This window comes from Cnephaeus nilssonii (genome assembly GCF_951640355.1).
Source record: "Cnephaeus nilssonii genome assembly, chromosome: 9".
Classification (NCBI taxonomy): Eukaryota; Metazoa; Chordata; class Mammalia; order Chiroptera; family Vespertilionidae; genus Cnephaeus; species Cnephaeus nilssonii.
The window spans coordinates 31,109,226-31,134,042 of record NC_137080.1 but is presented as its reverse complement, the minus strand read 5'-3'; the positions used below and the strand labels follow the sequence as shown (position 1 = coordinate 31,134,042).

Here is a 24,817-nt window from a genome sequence, read left to right as displayed (position 1 = left end):
GAGTGTTCGGAGGGAGGAATTTTTAGCGTGACACAAAGGAATCTGGTGAGTGAGATTTTCATTCTTTTGAGAGTCATGATTGCTTTTGGGGCATTTACCTATGTCAAAATTTATCAAACTGTGCATTTTAAATATGTGAATTTTACCATATGGCAATTGTCCTCAATAAAACTATAAAAAAGGTAAAATAGTGTAAATGAGCCAAACTCCAAGTATATTTGGTCAGACCCATCATAAGAAGGACTATAACGTTTTATGATGGCTGAAATGATAATTTTTACTTCGTGTGAAATTCCCCAGCAGCAAATGTGTACAAGACATGAAATGAAAAACTATACTCCTGGTGAGAAGTAAAAATTAATAAACAAAAAATCACATTTGAAATGGAGTTGGGAGGCTTAAAGAAAAAACTTTCACCCACATGTCACTCAAGGCACACTACTGACACCAACAAGAAGAGATGTGCCTTAGTACATTCATACTTAGTACAATTCATACTACCACACTACCTGAGCAGGAGGAAGATGGGACTCCTTCTTGCCAGTGACAGCTTAGCCACTGGGAGACTTCTATAACTCAGCCAATAAAAAGTCACTCTATTTTGAAATTTCAGTTTCCTCCAATGAACTCTTTGTTTAAAAAGCCCCTCCCAAGTTTATCTGGACTTGAGCATGGTTCGCCATTAGAGCACATGTCCTGAAATGCAATTCTCTGTTGTTCCCGAACAAACACATTTGGCTAGAGAAAAGTCTGGCTATCTCTTAACTTAAGGTCACAGAAGTAACACAACATATAAGATGTGGAGTAACCCTATTTGGGACAACCTAAATATATACTCGCCTCTCATGCCAGGGTAAACTCTTTATGAGAACAGCTATAGGTTTTAATCATTAAAAGCATTCACTCTCACATTTGTTCAGGAAGTAGGCTGGACCATAAAACTTTGGAAATATATAAATTGATTATTATGGAGAAAATTGATCTTTCAAAGAATTTTTTTAATAGATTGAACCAAATTCTAGTAATCATGGTATAGGAACTTTAAGACATCTCCAAGTAAGTAGTTTCCAGACATCGTAACAAAGTTCACTAGCATATCCAATATTATGCAACTGTAAGTTAAATGTTTCTATTGAAAGATAAAACATCATTCAAGGCCTTTCAGAACAGAATCAAAATGCATATACAGTAAAAGGATGGAAAACTTATGTCCTTGCATCAACTTTTATTAGTTTTAAATGTTAGAACATGTACATGTTTCTATAAATCCATCAAATCATTAAAAATGGCATAGAATCACGCTGGCCAGTATTGCTCAGTGGTTGGAGTATCATCCCATTCACTGAAGGGTCACATGCTCACTTCCTGGTTAGGGCACATACCCAGGTTTTGGGTTCTATACCCGGTCAGGGCATGTGCTAGACACAACAGATCGATGTTTCTCTCACATATTGATGTTCTCTCTCTCTCTCTCTCTCTCTCTCTCTCTCTCTCTCTCTCTCTCTCTCTCCATCACCTTCCCTCTCCCTCTAAAATCAATAAAAACATATCCTTGGGTGAGGATTTTAAAAAATGGCATGGAATAAAGGAACAATACTGGATTTAAACTGGTGAGTGAAGATATACCTGGTCTTTGTGAGAACCAGTCCACCTTATTTGTTGTGGCTGCTCTATGGGAATCACCAAGCAAAGTGAAAGCCTTGTCTCATAACAGCTTTTTCTGCTGGTAGAGTGGTCAGGATATTTAACAAGTGATCGTGCTCAGAACATTAACTTGTGAATTAAATCCAAATAACCATAGAAGCAGTCAAATTTACTTTATGGGGTTAGAAATGTAGAATGCAGCCTTGTTCAATAGAACTTTCTATAATTATGGAAAATTTTGCATCTGTCCTGTCCACACTGTAGCCACTAGCCATATTTGCTAGCATATTTGACTTCACAAGTCAAAAATACTAATAAGAGATAGGCAGACCAAGACTTTGCTTATAGTGTGATATTATTTTCAGAGCTTCATCTCTGTGTGATAATGAATGTGATTTGTCTGAGAATTATAATGTCCAGATGTGACACAGGCTTAGTTTATTTTTATTCTTCCAACCAAAAGATGTAGACACATTTGCTATTGACTGAATGTTTGTATACTCTCAGAATTCATGTTAAACCCTAATCCTTAATGTAATAATAATTGTATATAGGCTTTTTGGAGATAATTGGGTCTTGAGAGAAGTCCTCATGATGGGATCCATGCCATTATAAGAGAGCTTGCTTCCTTTCTCTCTTTCTCCACCACGTGAGGAAACAGAAAGAGGACCCTCACCAACATCCAACCATGCTGGCACTCCGATCTCAGACCTCCCAGCCTCCAGCAGTGTGACAACTAAATGTTTGTGGTTTAAGCCACCAGTCTATAGAGATTTGTTACAGCAGCCCAAACTAAGATGACATTCAAAGCTTTTGAAACATTTTCCCATAAAGTAACTTCTACCAGCATTGTATGAGAACCTATGACTACTTTGTTTTGAGGGTGTTTGTTTGACTCAGCACAAGCAAACCCCATTTGTTAGCACTTCCTGTATGCACACCAGAATTCCCAAGTATAGTAGTTTTACTGCCTTGGATCAGGGAGTTTTACATCCTGTGCATTGCAGGATCTATAAAAATCACTGGCTTTGTTCCATGAGATACAGGGTGCATTGTTGTACCATTCTTCTTTAAAAATGTTTTTCATTGATTTCAGAGAAGAAGGGAGAGGGAGAGATAGAAACATCAATGATGAGAGAGAATCATAGATCAGCTACCTCCTGCATGCCCTCCACTGGAGATTGAGCCCGCAACCTTGGGCACGTGCCCTGACCAGGAATTGAACCATGACCTCCTGGTTCATGGATCAATGCTCAACCACTGAGCCACTCCAGCCAGGCCCATTCTTCTTCTATGGGGAAAGACTTTAGCATTGAGTTGAAAATCTAATTAAATTAAATTAATTAAAATATTTACTTAAACCATCTATATTGTTCCTCATGACGGTCATGGATTATAAGTCTATGAAGACCCTTTATCAATTATCTATTGCTACATAATGCTGCATAACAAACCATCCCAAGGCTTAGTGGCTTAAAATAACAACTCTTTATTTAGTTTATAAATCAGGAGGTCAACTAGGAAGTTCTGCTATTCTGGATTGGATATGACTCATCTCAACTAGGCTTGCTCATGTGTCAACAGTCAGCTAGTGGATTGACTGGGGACTGGCTTATCCAGGATGACCTCAACTGAGAGGTCATCCTATTTATGCTCCATGTTATCACTCATATATTAGAAGGCTAACTCAGGCTTGTACATATAGTTGGGAGAGGATTCCAAGAAAATGAATGGAAATAAGTCAAACCTCTTGAGGCCTAGACTTGGAACTAGTAAATTATAAAGTCAATCCAGATTCAAGACAGGGAATAAAACTCTACCTCTTAATGTGAGGATCTGTAAAGTCATATTTCAAAGAGCATAGACATAGGGAGGGGTGGAAAATTGTGAAGTCTCCCATAATCTCTAATTAATAGTACTAATTCCCATGTTGTAGGCAAATAATATTCTCTAGGAGTGCATGTTGGCATTTTGGCCAAACTTCCAAGGAAAAGAGAAATTATTACCCTAGATCCTAATGGGCAGAAATAAATATGAATCCATCTCCGTTTATAGAGTATCTTAATCTGGATCAAATGATAATAGAACAATCTTATCCAATCTTACATAGTAAGGTAATTCAAAATGGAAAGTCCATGAAGTTTGAGATCTAATAATGAAGCAAATATATTATAAAAATTAGTACCAATCTAAAATTTGTAAATGGTGGCCTCCAAGCTACTGGAGCAAGAGTACTCATGCTTGAAGATGCAAATCAAAATGACAATGAGATACCATCTCACACCTGTCAGAATGGCTATCATTAACAAATCAACAAATGACAAGTGCTGGCAAGTATGTGGAGAAAAGGGAATCCTTGTGCACTGCTGGTGGGAATGCAGGCTGGTGCAGCCACTGTGGAAAACAGTATGGAGTTTCCTCAAAAAATTAAAAATGGTACTTCCATTTGACCAAGGAATCCCACTCCTAGAAATATATCTCAAGAAACCAGAAACACCAATCAGAAAGGACAAATGCTCCCCTATGTTCATAGCAGCACAACTTACCATAGCTAAGATTTGGAAACAGCCTAAATGCCCATCAGCAGATGAGTGGATTAAAAAACTGTGGTACATCTACACAATGGAATACTAAACTGCTGTAGAAAACAAAGAACTCTTACCATTCGCAACAGCATGGATGGACCTGGAGAGTATTGTGCTAAGCGAAACAGCCAATCAGAGAAAGACAAATATCACATGATCTCACTCATTTGTGGAATATAATGAACAACATAAACTGATGAACAAAAACAGATCCAGAGACAGAGAAGCATCAAACAGACTGTCAAACTTCAGTTGGAATGGGGGTGGGGGGGTGGGCGGGTAAGAGATCAACCAAAGGACTTGTATGCATGCATATAAGCATAACCAATAGACACAGACACTAGAGGGGTAAGGGCATGTGCTGGGGGGTGGGGATGGATGGGGGGAGGTCAATCGGGGGAAAGGGAGACATATGTAATACTATATGTAATATTTTAAACAATAAAAAAAAGAGTACTCATGCTTGGAAGTATTGAAATTTTGTCACATCAGACAATCTATCATTATTTTACAAGTTCTGAGCTGTTGGTCAGCATAACAGATGCCATCCAAAATCTTTCATTATGTCTTGGACAATAATGAAACACAAAGGTATATTAGCTTTAAAAAACATTGTGCCCATCTGTTCCCAATTGGTACAAAGAATAAGGGGAGGAAGTAAAATTATGGCTATAAATTCACTAGGTTGTATAAAAGGTTGATGAGGACATCATGAACCTGGTAAACTCATACAGGTGACATACTGCTTGCCATAGCAAATCTTAATATCGCCATATTGCAAGATAACGGTAATACATGTTTTTAAGAGATCCCAGAACTGTCAAGTTTTTGGACGACATGAGGGAACAATTCAGAAATAGTAAAAACAACCATGAAAACTTTCTGTACCATATTCAGTTTGTTTGTTTTTTTTATAAGAAGGAGATTGGAAGCAAACTAAATGTCCAGAAACATAAGAATGGCTAAGTAATTATAGTGTTTTCACTGAATAGAATATTGTGGAACTATTAAAATGGTTTTTATAAAAACTATGCATCAACATTACAAAAAGTAAAGTATAATTCTAAGTGAAAATAAGACACAGAATTATATGCACACTATGATTATAACTATGCAAAACAAAATGATAAAAGTGCATAGAATTTCATGCAGTGTTAGTAGGAGTTGCCTTTTAGAACTCCTTATTTTTGAAAGCCTTAGAAATATGGTTTTTATCTTTTCATTGAGTAATTCAGCTTCTGAAAATACATCTCAAGAAAATGATATGAAATGCAAGAAAAAGGTTTAGGAAGAAGAACTGTTATTATATCACAGCAGCTTTTTCTTTCTTTAATTTGTGAAGAATTCTAAACACCATAATGTGTAGGAAGAATGCAGTGGTTAAGTAAATTATAGCTTATCTGTTTGCAGAATGTTATGCAGCCATTAAGAATTTTAAAAAAATGTAATGACAAAGGTAAATTGATAAATTTAAAAGAAAAGGCAGTATTCATTTTAAAAAGTAGTATATAAAATAATATTGCTACATCATTTAAAATTAAATAAAGATAAAAGTATACCAAAATTTAATAGTGTATTTAATAGAAATATATTTTTAAATTAACAGTGATTATCAGTGGTTACATAAGAGCAATTTCTAAATGCTCTTTCTCTTTATTATGCTTTTCTATATTTCCAATTTGCATATGGTGAAGCATATGCATTGCTTTGATAATCAGGAAAGAATTATAAAGGCTATATAGGAAAATATCTAATTGGCATTATGTAAGGGTAATTGGTTAAGTGTCATGTGCTTGTTTTTTTCTAATTTTCACATCCTGGACTGTAGTTATTTTAAATTTATAATTTCAAAAACTATAAATTTTAATTATATCACCCATGTCATTTCTTATTTACTTTATGGTGAGATATGAAACTAATAATAACACTTTATATTTTGCTTGTATTATTTCATTCAATTCTCACCACACCTGTGTGAAGTAGAAATGATCATGTTACAATTGTAGAAATTGAGACTCAGAGGTGCACTAAGCCAAGCAGCAGATACCTAACTGAACCAGTGTGGGACCCAGTGATTGTGTTTCCAATGCAATACTCTCTGAGCTCCCAGGGAGTCCTAGCAATTCTCATCAGGCACAATAAAGCACTATGTCATTGCAAACATGACCCAAGTGCTGTAAGCAACTAAGATGTTTACTGAAAGAATGACTTTGATTTGCTTTATAACTGCTCTTTCTACTGTATTCATAATGATTCATGTTTTAGAAGTTAGGCTTTGATGTTTCAATTAGTGCTTTTCTAACACATTTCCAACCCCTTGATATTCTCAACTAATTAAGCAGTGATATATAGTATTTGTATGAAGTACTATTTAATTAACCACAGTGATTCCCAAATTATTCAGCCTGGGTTCAGGACCCTTAATATTCAAACGGACAACCTAGTATACATGAACTCTTTATTTAAATAGTGACATCTGAGATTAAGCTCAATAAAGGTTTCTATGATACTGCAATGTCAAAACTTTCTAAAACACCCAAAATGACCCAATTAGAAGAGATACACATGAGTGAGAAACAGTAGCTATCAATAATAGTATGGAAAGGCTATTTCTACTTCCTCACACTAATTTTCACAAACATGTCTGCAATATTAATTTGAATACTATGAAATATATTTGATACTCAAGGATCTCAACTAGGTAAGAATGATATATATAGTTAAAGTTTATATTGTTCTTCAATAACATGGAAGCTAATTTTACAGAACTACTGAGATTAACACCGAAGAACATGAAAGTATACACATAAATATAGAATAGACAAACACTGCTAAAGATAAAATTCTAGAATTTCTGCAGCAGAATATATCAATAAGTTTGATCAATTAGTTCCAAATAGAAAAAGTTAAATAAAACTTCTGCCTTCCTTAGAATTAAGAATAAAGAGAAATAATTGCTGAACTTGACTCCAGGATGAAATGCAAACATAAACATACTTATTAAGGGTTGTAGTCACATAAGAAGATCTTAAAAATAGCTTTGAATGTCAAGCATAATATACAAGAGCAACTAATAAATTTTCAGATTGTTAATTGCTGCTGTGAACATTAATCAAGACTTTGCATGACATTAGACTTTAACCTTGACATTTGCATGTGCAATGACATGCAGTAGTATTGTACATGGTCAGAGAGTTCTCACTTTTCTTTGAGAGCTCAGGTCACAAAATATTTTTCTTGGTAATCCTCACATAAAGACATACAAGCATGTTTAATAGGTACTATTCTGAATTTTTCTAATGAACCACAATGGCAAAGTGGCCTCACTCGTAGGCATATTAGACTTGTCCAAAATCTAGCTCCTGATTCTTCCCCCACCTGCTTTTCTTGGAGTCTTCCCCATCTCAGCAAATGGTGACACCATCTTGGCTGTTGCAGACTAGAGTCCTTCATATATATATATTGGTTTCAGAGAGGAAGGGAGAGGGAGCGAGAAACAGAAACATCAATGACATCAATGACGATAGAGAATCATTGATCGGCTGTCTCTTGAACACCCCACCCTGGGATTGAGCCCACAACCCGGGCATATGCCCTGACCAGGAATTGGACCATGACCTCCTGATTCCTGGGCCAATGCTCAACCACTAAGCCACACTGACCGGGTAGACCAGACTCATTCTTGACAATTCTGTCAGCAAATCCCCTCAGCTTTTGTTCAAAATGTGCTCAGAATTCAACCACCTCTCTCCATCACACTTGATGGCCCCACTCTTACCTGCCTTATTATAGTGGCTTTCTCAATGTGCTGCTTCCTTCTGCCTTTCCCCCTCTGTTAAAGTTTAAAAACTACAGAAAGAGTGATTTTTTTTTTCTTCAGAATAAGCAGGCAACCATGTCTCTGCTGTGCTTAAACTTCCAATGATTTCCACCTCACTCAGAACAAAGCCAAAATCCTCCCAAAATCCAGTTAAATCCTGCAGGATCTGTACCCTCATGTACCTCTCTGATTTACCTCCTACTCTATCTACTCACTGGCTCCAACCTGCCTGGGCTCGTTACTGTTCTTCCGCTAAGCCAGCCATGCTGGTGCTTCTTTATATTCTCTATTCCCTTTGCGTGGGATGCCCTTCTCCACTGTTCTCATGGCTCACTCCCTCACAGTCTCCACATCTGCAATCAAATGTCACCTTCTCAGGGAGACGTTTTATGGTCATTCTCTACTGCAATCTTCCTATCTAGACTTCCAATCCTCATTCTTTACTTCTCCAGTGCTCTTTGGATAAACTGAGAATGTATATCTTTAAATTTATTTTTGTTTACTATTTATTTCCCAGGCTTAAATGGGAGATTATTGATTTCACTTTTTTTGCTTTGTTTTCTGCTATTTCCTAGAATAAAGCCTTGTACATATTAGGTATTCAATAAATTATGGTGAATTAGTGAAAAATATTTTATTTTAAAAACAAGAGTCCTTAAGTTTTATTTTTTTAAAGTAACTCATTGCCTTCCTACACTGAGAGAATATAAATTAACTCATTAGTTGGCTACTAAGAAATGACTGAGATTACAATCAATGTTGTACAGGATTCTATGAGGTTTGCAAGTGCTATCCATCTTTAAAGATCTCACAGTTTAAGATTGAAAACAAAATTCATTAGAGAAAAATTAGAGAACAATAAAAATTATATATTACTAAATACTAAGTCAAGCATTGTGGTATTTAGGAGGTATGCGTTTGAATTCCATCACTGCAATTAGCTACATGCTCCTAAGGAAATTGTTGCCAAATCTGCCCTCAAAGTTTTTATTTTGCAAATAAGGTGAAGGCACTAGGTAGTTTATTGGTCCATTAGAGTTTTTCATTTCTGTTGGCCTATTAGTTGAGAGAAAGGAGAAGTCAGTTGAGATTCATATGTGAAAGTGGGTTAGCTGTTCGGCATCTCTCTTCCCCACTCCTGGCTGTGAGCCTCCCAAGAAGCCACATTTAGGAAGTTCTAATAACCGTGATTGACGGAAAATACATGCACAGCAGACAATTTCTCAGTGAACTCTGCTGAACCTTAGCAAGTCAGACATATATCACTGAAGTTAAATAGATTGGTATTTTAAAAAATTTCTAATATCAAAGTGTGAATATTATTAAAACTAGAAATATTTCATGTAATTAGCCATCTTCTTATAAAATCTCACTCACTGTCTTTGGTTGTGATTTATCTCTATATCATGTGTATAATGTGTTTTGACTTGCCCAGAAAGCAAGCCAAAACACACATGTCTAGGTCTGGAGTCGTTCTCTCTCTCTCTCTCTCTCTCTCTCTCTCTCTCTCTCTCTCTCTCTCTCTCTCTCCCTCCCTCCTGTATACATTGTTATGGCTGAGTGTTGTATGTACACATGGGTTCTAGACTTCTCTGAATAATATCTCCTCAGCCTAGTGAAAGGAAATACATGTTATACAACTATGCTACAATATAAATTTGGCCTTGGCTGTACATCGTGGTATGTTATCAACCTAGCATAGACAACTGGCTTTGAATGGCCCCAAGGTAGACCAAGGATAATCTATCTTTGCAGAATGGACAGGGGACAAGAATGTCTCTATGCAGTAACGATAATATTCATAAAAGTTACGATGTTAAGACATATAAATTACAGTAGTTTGGGGGGGATGAAGAGGACATAATGTGGAGTGCAGCTAGCCCCTGAAAGACCTGGAACAATGTGCCTGTAAGCAAGGCACAAGAAGCTCTGATTGGTATTGTCACCAGTTTACAAATGAGGATGCAGAGTTTCTTGCCACCTATGCCCACATACACCCATGCTGGTGGTGTGACCCTGGGTGACACTACTTCATCTTCTCCTGACTTGTATATTGAAGCAAGTCGTAAAGAAGAAAAAAAGGATCAAACCAATGCTGCTTTTATATATATATATATCTGTGGCTAGCACCTCCTAAGCATGCCTGCTATAAAATTTCTTCCCCCTGGAATACCTAAATTCTCAGTTTGCTTTTCCTTTACTGATGTTACTTCTTCTTATCATTTGTTCCACTAGAGACCAAAGCAGTTCTTTCCAGAATATAGAAACATGAATCTCTGGGGCAACACACACACACTCTCCTCACTCCAGCTATTTTATAAATTAATATGGTAATTTAGTCTTTGCTCCTCCAGCCTTAGCACATTCTAACTCTCATTCAACAAGCTGTAATGGGGTCATAAGAGATGACCACACCTCTAAGTTGTGATTTTGTGAACTTGAGTTACCTGTGCAGATTTTCTTAAAGTTGGGATTTTCCAGAAGGTGTCCTGGTAGGCGGCACTGGAACCGGTGTTGCCAGAACTCAGGGAACCAAGGATTCCTCGTATTAGTGTCCAGCCTTAGTTTCAGGAAATAATCATCAAACGACCTGACCTCTGGAGACTGCAGCTTTATCGTGATTCCCCCGTTGGCTTCCACCTCATAACCTTCAATGACTTCATCTCTATCTGCCCATCCATCACTAAAAGAAATCAGGGGTTGGGGTGGGGAAAGAGAAAGATAAACATCTCACAAATAGAGCTCAGAGTTGTGCATGAATGAAACAATTCAGCAAGGCTAGAGTCTAGTTTAAGCCAGCATCGCTACCCATCAATGACATTTATTTGGCAGAGAGCACACAGTTGTGAAATCATAATAATCTTGTTTAATTTTCAAAATAGTGTAAGTGATGATGAAGATGCTGATAGTAACAATTATAAGAACTAATATTTATTGAGCATATGTTAGTCATCAGATGCTATGCTACTCACTTTTACTGAGTCAGGAGATGTTCTGTGATCGAGGTGAAACCGGGCTACTAGCCAGGCAGTCTGGCTCTAAGCCCAGTGCTCTTTGCCACTAGATCACGAAGCCCACCAGTTCCTAGCCAGACCACCAGGAAATAAGACTCAGCAAGGTTTCAAGGTTGCCATCCACACCATTATATTAGCTGCATTACATGGGGTAGAATATCGATTTAGCTCAGAAACATGACAACCACAGATTTTGCTCCTAGACATTGTTTAAATTTGCATTGCTTAGAAATGACCAGATGCTTTTCTCCTCCTGGTGCTATTTCAAAGTAATAGCAATAATAAAAAAAGCAATCTCCTCAAAATAAATTATTCCTCCTGTTCATTAAATGGGAATCACTGATATTTTATTTAATGGGTTTGAATTTTTATTTGTTCACCTTCTAGAATGGTCACATCTGCCATGAATAATGTAACTCCAATTTAATTCAAGTGTATATAGAAGCCAGGCCAACCCTCATGTAAGTGGTCATGATCCCTTTCCAAGAGGGTGTCAAAGAAAAATTGCACTGAACAGAGTGAAATAAGCAAAGAAGACTTTATTCAAGTCTATTCCAATAGGCCAAAACTCTGAACTCAATCTGCTAGAACAAAATGTGGGAGGGCTTTCAAGTGCTGGGATGAGCTAGTGAGAATGTCATGGGGATTATGAGGGGAGCTTGGTGATTAGCCATCTGCATTTGGTAATTGCCACTTATCTAAGTTAGGTCACCACCTTCCCACAGAAACTGGGGAATAGATGTTGGCTATCATTTTTGGTGATTACATTTTATAGGGATGGCTCCCAGGTCACTGAAAAGGAAATTTCTCTGTTATAAAACTTGCAAAAAAGCTGAGAGAAATTTTGTATCTCAAAGGGACAGAGAAAGAATTTACAATGACATGTTTTTGAAAGTAAATGCTCTAAGAAAGCGGAAATGTATCCACAATTCCTTCTTCCCTCCCTCTCTCCCTCCCTCCCTCCCTCCCTCCCTCCCTCCCTCCCTCCCTCCCTCCTTCCTTCCCTTCCTTCTTTCCTTCCTTCCTTCCTTCCTTCCTTCCTTCCTTCCTTCCTTCCTTCCTTCCTTCCTTCCTTCCTTCCTTCCTTCCTTCTGTCTTTTCTTTCTTCAGAATACACATAATGCCCACTATGTGCCAGGTGCTCTGCTAGGCTCAGAATTCAATTGAGAATAGACATGCTGTCTTTTGCTCCTACTGTTACAGACTTGTGGGGAAAACACACACTAAACAAGAATTATAAATGTTATGTAGGGAAAGGAGAAGTGACCAGTACTATAGGGAGAAGGGGCTTGGGGACCTAACTTAGTCTGGTGTGTATTTATGTATGTATGTATGTATGTATGTATATGGGTGGGAGTGGAGTAATTAGAAATGGATTTCCTAAGAAAGTGATGTCTGACCTGAGATTCAAAGGATTAGTCCAGTGAAGAGGGGGTTCTAGAAGGTTCCTGGTAGATTATCTAATACAGAGGAAAGAGCATGGCTCAGTTCGAGGGGTTTACTAGAGTCAATAAGGCTGGAACCTAGAGAGAACAGTGCAGGAGATGCGGGTGCAGTCATAAATCCTAACCTAGGAATGTTAGCCTAAGGACTACAGGAAGTCCTCTAGGTGTTGTGAACCTATTTTAACAAGGCCACTCTCTCTGTTCCCTTGTGGTAAATGACTTGAGTATTTTTCTGACAAGTTCTTCTCTACTCACCATCACTGAATATCATGGCCCCTCAAATTGATCAAAGGAAAAAAAGACGAACTCATTTATCTTTTTACATACTCAGTGTGCTTAGAAAACTTCGAAGTAGTTTAATTATTCAGATTTATTCACATTTATATCATAACTACATCTACAGCAATTTGAAGCCCTGAGCTACAGTTCATGTCATGCTGAAAAGAAGGGTAAAAATAAAACCAGTTAGGCTTTCAAGAATTCTGCCTGTGAGTATATATTTAAAACCAAGGTGACATAACTTGAAGAAAGAATTACTTTTTGACACAAAGTTTGGGCTTGAAATGTGTTTCTCCCCAAGGTTTAATATTATATGAGATGTGTGTGTTCGTAGTCTGAACAATAAACCCACAATTTTTAAAGGGTATGAAATGAGACTTTTAAAATGTTTATATCCATTTCTTTTTAAAAAATCTATTCTCAGTTTATAAAAGCATGTATCACATGTGAGCGCTAGAAGCAAGATAAGTGTGACTTCATGTTTTTTTTGTCCATCCACAGAGAGGAGCACATCACAGGAGTAAACCTTCATTTACGAATATAGGTAATTATAATAAAAGTCATATGGTTTAGTAGGGTGGGACCCCAAGTCCCCTTTGCCATTGGTCAAAACCCTTCCTCCTCACTGTAGATGACTTTTTCCCAAAATTAGAGTTGGTGTTAAATCTGAGAGGACATACAATCAAGTAGAACCAGATGTAACAGAGAAAATATTCAACTAGGATTAGTTGGTGAATAACTTTTAAAAAAATAAACATATATATATATATATATATATATATATATATATATATATATAGTCAACACATATATGGTGAATATCTTTTGAAGTGTTAATTACTCAAGTTTTCTTGAGAAGTGACATCGAAGATGAGGCTTAAAGGATGAGTTGCAGTTACATAGGTAAAGAGGGAGATAGAAGAGGGATATATTTAATGATCTTTATATTTCCATGAAAAGCAAGAATCCCATCTTTTACAAATAGAAGCTGATATCAAACATTTTAACATGAGATCTTAAATCTACCACGATTAAGGTGTTAGGAAATGCTAACAAATAAAAAATTGCTGAGAAACGTCCATAAAACAACTCCTGGATTTTATAAATTTAAATTCTTTTGTCTACCTACCATTTGTCATATGTATGTGCAGAAAGTTTTGAAGGATTCTCTCAGTTTAGTTTTACTGGGATTTTTTTAACGAGGATATTGGTTTGTAAACTCCCTGTGAAACACACTTGTAAAGAGAGAGAGCCAGCAGCTTGCCTGATACCTGGTGTAGGATTTTTCTTTTATTGGTGATGATGACAGTGGAATAAACTGTGCTTGACCAGAGATGACCTGTAGGCACCTGCTGGCCCTGCGTGTGGAGTGAATCCTGCTGTGCTGGGTGCTGACCAGCTGCGGGCAGTGCTGAACTCTCTAGGAGGCCCATTCATAGCCTCTCACAGCTTCTGCTGTTCCATCTGTTTCCCAATTATTAGTTCCTTTTCTTTTCTGAGGTCTGGAAATAAAACTGCATAATATGGATGAACGGGGTGAACAGTTACCAGAAAGCTGCATGTCCTAAGTATTCCTCACAAAACTACAAGAATGTTTATTGCCTATCCCCTTACTCAACATTTATATGGAGCAACTCTTGCACAAGGCTGTTCTTCCTTTCCCATGAAATCATTGTCCTAGTCTCTGCAAAATGTCACAATCCAAACATGAATAATAATATTTCTCCTACTTAATAAATTCTGATATTAACAATAGGAAATCATTATTTCTAATGCTACAAATTACAACTTGACAGGAGCTGCATGAGTCCTACTTTTGTATCATATCAGTTAAAGTAATTTAGTAAGCAAATCAATAGTAAGAAACAGAAATACAACAGTATTCATTTAAAAATTGTTCATAAACATTTTATAAAAACACATTTACATTCAATTAAAAGAATTACAATTGAGGGAGTAAAGCAATTTGATTTATGTTATGAGATTAAGTAATTGTGTTTACCTGATAATGAAGCTATAATACTTTTAAAGTATTCTAGGATTACCATATAACTAGGGGGGAAAGTAAAGCATAATAAAAAGAATATTTTTGAAACCTTATGTAATGAAGCACACATCCTGTAAGTGCTAATCATATTTACAAAGGTTGAAGAAATGTAGCATAATGTAATTTAAGTCAGGCAATGTCAATTGTGGGAAATTTTATGGAGGGAATGGCAGCTTTTTCAATAATAACTCAGACTGGCTTTATTCACTCAATCTTTATTAACTAAGAATCTTGCATGAGTTAGGCATTTTTCTTACTGCAAATACATTGCTAAAATGTACAGGCAAAGCCCCTCTCATTAAGACTATTACAGAGGTAGGAAGTCTGGCCACTGAATACACAGTAGCCACAGAGAGTTGCAAAGACTGAAAGGAAAGAAAGACAGGTTCCAGGAGCACAGAAAAGGGGCAAGGTCTCATGTCAAGGGAGATCTTCTCCAAGGAGAAGTGACATCGAAGATGAGGCTTAAAGGATGAGTTGCAGTTACATAGGTAAAGAGGGAGATAGAAGAGGGATATATTTAATGATCTTTATATTTCCATGAAAAGCAAGAATCCCATCTTTTACAAATAGAAGCTGATATCAAAGGGCAACATTAAAAGGTAGAAAATCTGAAAAACAAGTTTTTTTATAGATTGTTATCATATCTTGGTATTATCATCTGCAAAGTGTTGGCAGCAAACACTTTATGAATTTGACTGCCTTAGTCTCCTTGGGCTGCCATAACAAAATGCTGTCGGCTGGTGGCTTTAACAAGAGAAATTTATTTTCTCACAGCTCTGGAAAATGTCCAAGATCAGGCAGGCTCCCAACTGATTGCTTTTGGTGAGTGCTCTCTTCCTGGCTTGCAGACATGTCCTTACATGGCGTTCCTGGTGCCCACTCCACCCCCACCCCACCCCCACACACAGTGTGTGAGAGAGGGAACAAACTCTCTCTTGCTTTTTTTTCTTATAAGGACATTAATCCTATTGGATTAGGGTCCCACCTTATGACTTCATTTAAGCTTAATTACCTTATTCAAAGGTCTTATCTCCAAATAGCCACACTGGAGGTTGGGACTTCAACATATGAATTAGGATGTAGGACACAATTCAGTCCATAGCAGATGGAGTGTTATTCAATTTATTATTCAATTTAAAAATTCTCACATAAGAAATTAATGCACCCTGGGGGCAAGGGGAGAGGGTGAGGGGCATCTGTAATACTGTCAACAATAAAAAAAGATCATTTAAATTGAACTAAAACCCATGCCATAAATTATTGGAACTGGCTACTGATAAAATATTGGAGGTGACTTTTGAAAATGCAGCATCACTTACTTTACTTGGGCTCAAAATTTAAAATGAATGCCCCATACTTGCTGAAATTTTATGAAATATCTGCTTTCATTTTTATCCACAGACTTCTGTGAGGCTGGTTATTCTATGAGGAATGCTATGAAAATAAAATAACAAAAGTAGTTTATATATGCATAACCCTATGAAAATATCATTGTTAATCCGACCAAGATTAGATAATTTAATAAATTCATATTTATTTACAACATGTAGATATTGATACCCATAATGTTTGTGCAAAGTATGTATATAGGCATTTAACATAGGGAACACCTACTTCATTTATAACTTTTTAGCTTATTTAAAATTATATAACATCTAAAATTTATGTATATAATATGAATTTTCTCTGCCTATCACCTATGCACATACTTTCAATAAACAATGGGTATAGTTTTTGTAATTCTTGTGTCCTTTGTTTTATTTCTATTATATTTACTGAAATGAGATTTATGTTCTATCTAATAACACAACTTTGGGCTTGTATTCTGCATGTCCCTATGCTATATTTGATCAGTACTTTATCTTTATTATATTTTACCAAAATACAATTTCACACTAGATTGGGAATTTTTTGGAAAAGAAGAAAAAGAAGAGAGAGAGTTTGAGAAGCCCTGTTCTAGAAGGTCTCTCTAGCCTTTGTGTCTTACGAATTGGTAAGGTAAAGACAAGACTATTACAACAGTTCAGAAAAGGACCCCTCAGAAACGCCATCTTAATGCTTTTGATAAATGGAGCCATGACTACCAAGTAGAGACTTTTATTTTGTTGGGAGGCTGTGGCAGCTTCATTCCTTAGTGCAAAATTTTACAAATTTAAATTGTCATTCTTTACACTTTGCTTTAAAACCATGATTGTTTTACTGCCGTTGAACCTTTACTTTTCAGGTCCCTATGCCATCTAAATGCATTATACCAGGTAATTGTTAAGGACCAACTGAAGGGAAGCAAGAGACCCATTAGAAAAAGAATGCAATAAGGAGCCAGAGTGATTCTGATTAAAGCATAAATCAGACCCTTGCAAGCCTCTGCTTGAAACCCACTAATGCCTTTCCACTTCACCAAAAGCCCTTCAGTGGGCTTTAAAAAGGCCTGCACTCTCCAATCACCGCTGCCTCTCTCATCTCTGCTCTTCTACTCTTTGCTCTGCTCCAGCCACACCGGCCAGCTCGCTATTCCTCTGTGAGCCAGGGATAGGTGCCCTGGACCTAGGCTCTTTGCACTGGCTGTACTCTATACCTGGAATTCTCTTCACTTGGGTATTTTACATGGCTCATTCTTTCACTCCCTTCATGTCTGCTGAAATATCACATTCTCAGTAGGTACTTTTTTAAATTTAAAATTGTGTCCCTTCTCTCTATCCCTATTCTCTACACCTTTTTTCTCCTTAAAACGTATCACTCTCTGATAATCCATATAAATATGTTTTCTGGCCTAGTCGGTGTGGCTCAGCAGTTGAGTGTTGATCCAAGAACCAAGAGGTCGCTAGTTTGATTCCCGGTCAGGGCACATGCCCAGGTTGCAGGCTCAACCCCAGTAAGGGGCATGCAGGAGGCAGCCAATAGATGATGTTCCTCTCTCATCGATGTTTCTATCTATCCCTCTCCCTTCCTCTCTCTCTCTCAAAAATCAATAAAACATATTTAAAAATATGTTTTCTGTCTTTCAGTAAAATGAAAGTTCCACATAAACTGATTCTTATCATTTTTGTTCACTTTTATAACACCAGAACTTCTAACAGTTCTTGGCTCATGGTAGTTGCTCATTATATATTTGTTAGATGAATTAATTAATGGATAAAAAAATCTGTCAACTAATTTTTGTTCAAAAATTCAGGTAGAATACTATAATTAGTGTATGCAGGAGGAGGCTCATATCAGCTGGCAAAACTGTTAGTGTCTTTTCCCAGCTATACATTGTCACATCATGTGGATACACTGAAACTGGCCATAACGAGAGTACTTACTTTATGGGTACATCAGATTCCATAACAAAGCACCACAATCTAGGTGGCTTAAAACAACAGAGGTGTATTCTCTTCTAGTTCTGGAGGCTAAAAGTCTGAGATCCGGCTGTCAGCAGGGCCATGCTGTCTCTGAGACTTCAGGGAGAATCCCTTGCTTTTCTGAGCTTCTGCTGGTGGCCACCAACGCATGGCCCTCTGTAGCATGCAGCTGCACCAGTCCAGTTCCTGCCCCTGTTGTCACATTGGGTTCCCTGCTGTGTGTCTGTGCCTATGTCTCTTCTCCACTGGTTAGGATATCAATCGTGTTGGATTAAAGGCCTGCTTACTCCAGTCTGACTTCATCTTAACTAACTACACTTGTAACAATTCCATTTCCAAAGGCCACCTTCTGAGGTGCTGAGGATTAGGAATTCAAGGTATCTTTTCAGAGGGGCAATTCAACCTATAACAATGAGCAAACACTACAGATCAAGGCTTTATTGTTCTGTTCCTTTTATTTTGTAAGAGAGTCAGTTGTTAAACATTTAGCAGCATAGCACTAGCTATAATGTGCTGGGAAGTTTTCTCTGGAATTCAAGAGTACTTGTGAACTTCTGACATGTTAGATGAGATGAAGGTGATTTAAGTAAATTTTGTTTGGTTCTAAAATATCCATAATAGAAATTAAGAGCTATTGTATTTTTTTAAATAAAAAGTTATTCTTCCTGAAAGCTATTTTTACATGGTTTATACATTTGGACCATTTTACTTTTCTCCCCTCAAGAGTAGATAACTACATAAGAAGCATAAAAAACTATAAAACACCCCAAAAACTTGACAGTAGCACTGATAGCCTAACAAATACTATTAATTAAAAACAGATTTACAATTTATCCTGCAGTTATTTGAATTGTGGAGCAATAATTGAAGCTTTGCATTAGAATCGGACATGTGCACTTATGTATGCTTTAGGATTGAGTTGTTCTTCTTGATAAAGTAATGAGTTGAGTTGTATCTGGGACTTATTAAATTATTCTAATAATATAAAAAATGAATACAAAAATACTATATGTATGTATGGTACCTTTAATTTTACATTGCATGTAATTCATTTAGAGTACATTTTTAGTCAATAAAGAACAAATCTGGATTTGTTCTTTAAAGATTCAAAATTAAATAACAATGCAATATTAATGGATTCTAATCTTTTGCATTCTTTCACTTAACAAATATTCACTGATATCCTACTTAGGGCCAACAACTTTCAGGTTCTGAGAATGCATTAATGAATAAGACAAGAAATGTCTCTACTCTCATTTAAATTCATAAGTTGGATTTCTACTTCCAGCCAAGACAAAGTAACAAGTACCAAATATATTCTTCAGTATGAAACAACTAAAACACTGGACAAAATACATAAAACAATGTCTCTCAAAACACTTTTTTTTAATATTTTATTGATTTTTTTACAGAGAGGAAAGGAGAGGGATAGATAGAGAGTTAGAAACATTAGAGAGAATCATCGATCAGCTGCCTCCTGCACACCCCCCACTGGGGAAGTGCCCACAACCAAGGTACATGCCCCTGACCGGAATCGAACCCGGGACCTTCCAGTCCGCAGGCCGACGCTCTATCCACTGAGCCAAACCGGTTTCGGCTCTCAAGACACTTTCTATCAGGCAATGAAGGACAGTGATCTCTGTTAAGCGAGCCCTACAATTTTTTGCGCTTACGGCTTAGATGTTTCCAAATCACGGCACAGCATGGGGAGAAGTACTGGGAAGAAATGCCTCAGACACAGTCCAGTGGATTCACTGAGTCAGGTGGATGGAGCTGGAGTCAGCAGAAATCAAGGTTGGCCAGAGTTCACAAGGCAAAATACTGGAGTGAGGAGAGCTGCAAAGAGTGAACAGTCTACAGTGCTTCTCCCTAGAGTATTCAGTTGAATAGTACAGAGCCCACGCATGTGATAAAATTACCTAAGGCTGGGGAACCAACCAACCAAAAGGATTTGAGGGAATCATGCCTGGAGAACACAGAGAGTTGAGAATAGTAGCTATTTCCAATAGGCAGAATGGAAAAGCTCCTGTTTCACAAGGAATTGGCTAAAGTCCTTAAAGGGTCTTGTCTCAATAGCCAGGAAAAATCAGCCCTAGACTAAATGTGACTCTGGTCTTGTCTAGCAAAGCCAAAAGTAAGATGCAAAAGGACCAAATTATTTTGAAGTAACTTCATCTCCTCCAAGAACTAGCTCAAGAATATTTTTAGAAATACAAAATATGAGTACTCAACAAGGTAAGATGCACAATGTCTGGTATCTAGCAAATATTACCAGGCATATGCATTCATATGTAGAGTGAGGGAGGAAAAGAGATATTAAAGGGGCAAATAATAATAAAAAAATACCCCATGGTGTTGTAGATTAGGTAGAGGGTCTTTAAAAGAATCAAGTGTTAAGGATAAGGAGAAGTATACTGTACATCAGGTGGCCAGGGGAAGCACTGGACGGGCAGGGAAGCATCTCTGAAAAGATGACACTTAAGCTGAGACCTGAGCTGTGTAAAGACATGAACCATGTGCGCATCAGAGGGAAGAGGACTTTAGGCAGCTCATGCAAAGGTCCTGAGGCAGGAAGAAGCAGCTGTGGCTGACCATTTCCCACTTGTGACAGAAATATAGGCTCAAAATCTTTCTTTACATTTATTAGAATAGAAAATACTCGGATAGACACTTTTCCATTTTTCAGCTGTCTACCATATATTTTATATTCTCTAGTATATCTTAAAATTTTAAGTATTTTCAGGCTTTTAAAGTTCTTGTTAGGGAAAAAGAATATTTTTTAATGAGAAGGTGGTCTCATTGTAATTACCTAAACTAATGAGTGACCCTGGAGAAACCAGTAAGATCATCAGAGCTTAGGGCAAATCACAGCTCTTACTTGCACCTCATGCAATATGCCTTATTTTCTCTGTAATGATGAGTCCAGAAATACCTCACTGTTCAAATCACAGAGATATCCCAAGTGCCACTCAGAAAAATCTTAAAAACCATGTTCTGAGGGAACTCGATATAGCTTGTAAATCATCTTATGTTATAGTAACCTATTGGCTATAGAATTCCACAAAGACTAGGTCACAACTCACCCATTTGGAGCTTAAATTCTTCAAGGTTTGAATAGAATTAGAAGCTTTAGCTTTTTACTTCACTAGAGTTAAAAGTGAGCTTATCCAACAGGCTCCATCTCAACACTAAAGTTTCCATTACCATTTACCTCTTAGTTTCCTCCAGTTCTGAAGCAGTCCTAGAGTTGAAAGGAGGACTCCACTTAGAGACCATGGACTGGAAGTGAGGCCTATGTGTACTCCTTGATGGAGGACAGTACATACCCATTTGATTTAATTGCCACATGGGAAAAGGGCATATAAGTATATATGGAGGCAGAGAAATAGGTATCATGAATAGTAAATAAGTGAGTGGTTTATAAAATGAAAGTAGAGAATGAATGAGTTATGAAGATCTTGAGTTATTCTCAGAAATTGTTTTTAGTCTGGGCAATTTCTTGCATTGCAGGGTCACTGGATGATTGAAGTGGAACTCCCAGATGAGAGGCCGTAGGCAAAAGAACAATTCATCAATACTATAGATAACATAACTAACTCTGTGTTCTCAGTAACTATTTGTGGAAGAAAGGAAAGAACAGAGGAAGGAAGAGATGAAGAAGGACTGAGAAATGAGCATCTGATGTCCACAGTTGTGGGAAAGTTATCAGTACACATATGGGGAGCTAATTTTTCCATGCTGCTGTCTTATACTCTGAGATGCAAGCCAAGCTGTCAGGATCTTTTTTTTTATATTAAACTAATTTATTTTTCTTACATGAACAAAAGGTCAAAGCACAGCAAATTGTGGTTTTTCAAAAGTGAAGCCAATAATTTAGTAACTTCATAAATGAACTCTCTTAACAACCCAATGCAAATTACTCTACTCGCTCATTTATATCATCCTAATGGTTCAAACTACTCCTGATTTTTTACATTAAAAGAATTATTTTTAAAAAATTTATAAAATGTCCCAAATGAGGTCAACTAAGTTGATACATATATCACTAAGGTGATACATATATCATTCTTTCTACAATTACTAGTACCTAGAAATACAGAATAAAATATAGCCAAATAACAAAAAGGAATTCCCAGGAGCTAGAAATGGTGAGAGGAATCGAATCCAAACAATAAGCATGAAGAAATGAAACAGCAGCCCACAAGGGTTTGGCCTCCCAAGGAGGCCCTAGAGAATTGGAAATGGGTTCTAATATCCATCTGTGATATGACAGATGGTTTCATGAACTGCGAAGTCAGGGTCCTAGCTAGGAGACTTGATGGGCTGCAGAATTCATTGGGGTGGGGCTTAAAGAGTGGCCTACCAGACTGAGGAGACTTAAAGTCAGCCCAGGAATTAGGATTGAAAAACATAGGAGAAAGTCAGAATCACTTGTATAATGTGTGAATTTATATATCCTATACTAGAGGCCCAGTGCACGGGGGTCCCTCAGCCCAACCTGCACCCTTTCCAATCCAGGAGCTCTCAGGGGATGTCCCACTGATGGCTCAGGCCCACTCCCCATGGTTCTCTGCTCTCTGCGGGACCTGGGGGCTTCACTGCAGCCATGGAGATGAAGCCCCATGCCCTGCTGTCCGCTCTCTGTCTGCCGCCACCATGCGAAGGAAGCCCCAATGCCCTGCAGTGTGCTCTGTCTGCCAGGCCTGGGGGCTTCGCCGACACCGCACACTAAGGAAGCCCCCATGCCCTGTTGTCCAGGCTCTGTCTGCTGGGCTTGGGGGTGTTCCCGCCACCACACTAATGAAGCCCCCAAGCCCTGCTGTCCGGGCTCTGTCTGTGGAGCCTGGGGGTGTTCCCATCACTGCCTTGCTAAGGAAGCCCCCAAGCCCTGCTGTCCAGGCTCTGTCTGCCCGGCCTGGGGGCTTCCCTGCCACCGCCTCGGCGCTAAGGAAGCCCCCAAGCCCTGCTGTCCAGACTCTGTCTGCCATGTCTGGGGGCTTCCCCGCCACTGCCACACTAAGGAAGCCCCCAAGCCCTGCTGTCCAGACTCTGTCTGCCGGGCCTGGGGGCGGATCCAGCCTCGCTGCTTGGTCCCGGTGAACCCCGGCTGGGCCGACAGGCCCAGACACTCCAGCAGCGGGGCTGAGGGGACTGGGCGCCGCCATCTTGTGGCTATGGGTGCCGCCATCTTTGTGATGGAGTGATGGTTAATTTGCATATTACTCTTTTATTAGATAGGATGGTACAAGAGCCATAAGCACAGAAATTATTTTCAAAAGCTGACCTAAGATTATTACAAACCCCTAGGATGCAAAAGAAGTGCCATTGGAAGCCAATACTTAAATGTACTGTTAAAATCAAGGGAACTCTGAATCCTCATAAAAAAATGAAGCTCATAATAATACACATACACACACACACATGCCAGAGTATTAAACTAATATTAAATCCACAAATGAATAAAACTTCACTTTTAAAAGTTAATTATTCCAAAACTAGATTAAAAAACCTAGCTCTATGCTATCAGAAATTCAAAAAACAAAGTGATATAAAATGGTTAAAATCAAGAATAGGTCAAAGATCCTATTCTTGGAAAAATGGCAAAAACAAAATTAAATAATCTTTGAGAGATCAACTCCTAAACTATCCAATAGAAGGCAGGAAATTAGGATGAAGGAAAAACATTGAAAAGATAGAAATAGCAAGCACAAAATAAGATGATGGCATTAATTCCAAATATATCAGCAGTTACAACTAAATTCATCAGGTAAAAAAGACAGATTTTCAATTGGATAAAAACAACAAATAAAACTCATAAACAGCTATATCTTGTTTATAATAGATCTACTTAAAATATGAGTATTAAATGTTAACAATAATAAAGGAGAGTAAATAAATACTAATCAAAGTAAAGTATAGGATGCTATATTAATATCAAATAGCAATTTACTTTCAGTTATAAGTCATTATCAGGAATAAGGAGAGTCAGTATATTTAGAAGATACAGAAATTCTAAATTTATGTACCAAATAACATAGCATCAAAATACACTGTAAGAATACCTTCTCTGTATGAATTTTTCATTTTTGTTTAACACACTTCTCTCAATTATTACTAGATCACACTAATAAAATTTAGTAGGAATTTAGAAAATATTAGCACAATTAACATGGTTGGTCTAATAAGCACATGTAGCATCTTATGTGCAACAAAAGAAGAGAACATGTTTCTATGGCATACATAGAATAATTAAATTTTAAAAATTAACCTGAACTAGTCAATAAGGCTAGTGTGAGCACATTTCAAAAATTAATACACTCTCTGGACAGTGTAAATTAAAATTTTTTAAATAAATAATTTATCTACAAATATTTGGACACTAGAAACTTAAACTTCTAAGTAAATGGAGGTAAAGAAAATGCATGATTTAACTATAAATAATATTTACTTTAATTGGTAAAAATTATCAGCAAAATATACAGAAAATCCCACACCTGAATATAGGGTGCACTATGCAAAAAAATATATGCCTAGTTTACAATACACTGAAATGTGTACATATGTACACCATCAGACATGGACAAGAATGCTTACAGCATAAGTGTTTCTAATAGCCAATAACTGTAATCAACCAAAATG

General features: G+C 37.4%; 1 protein-coding gene across 2 annotated transcripts in view; it reads right to left on the bottom strand.

The window, feature by feature from the left end:
• Window positions 1–24,817, bottom strand: part of GRM1 (glutamate metabotropic receptor 1) — a gene marked incomplete at both ends in the record, with an annotated part of 294,451 nt that overhangs the window by 75,208 nt on the left and 194,426 nt on the right. For both annotated transcript variants that reach the window (XM_079780139.1, XM_079780140.1), the window contains one exon: window positions 10,497–10,732. In XM_079780139.1, the coding sequence (XP_079636265.1) occupies window positions 10,497–10,732 (236 nt within the window). The remainder of the gene's footprint in view (window positions 1–10,496; window positions 10,733–24,817) is intronic.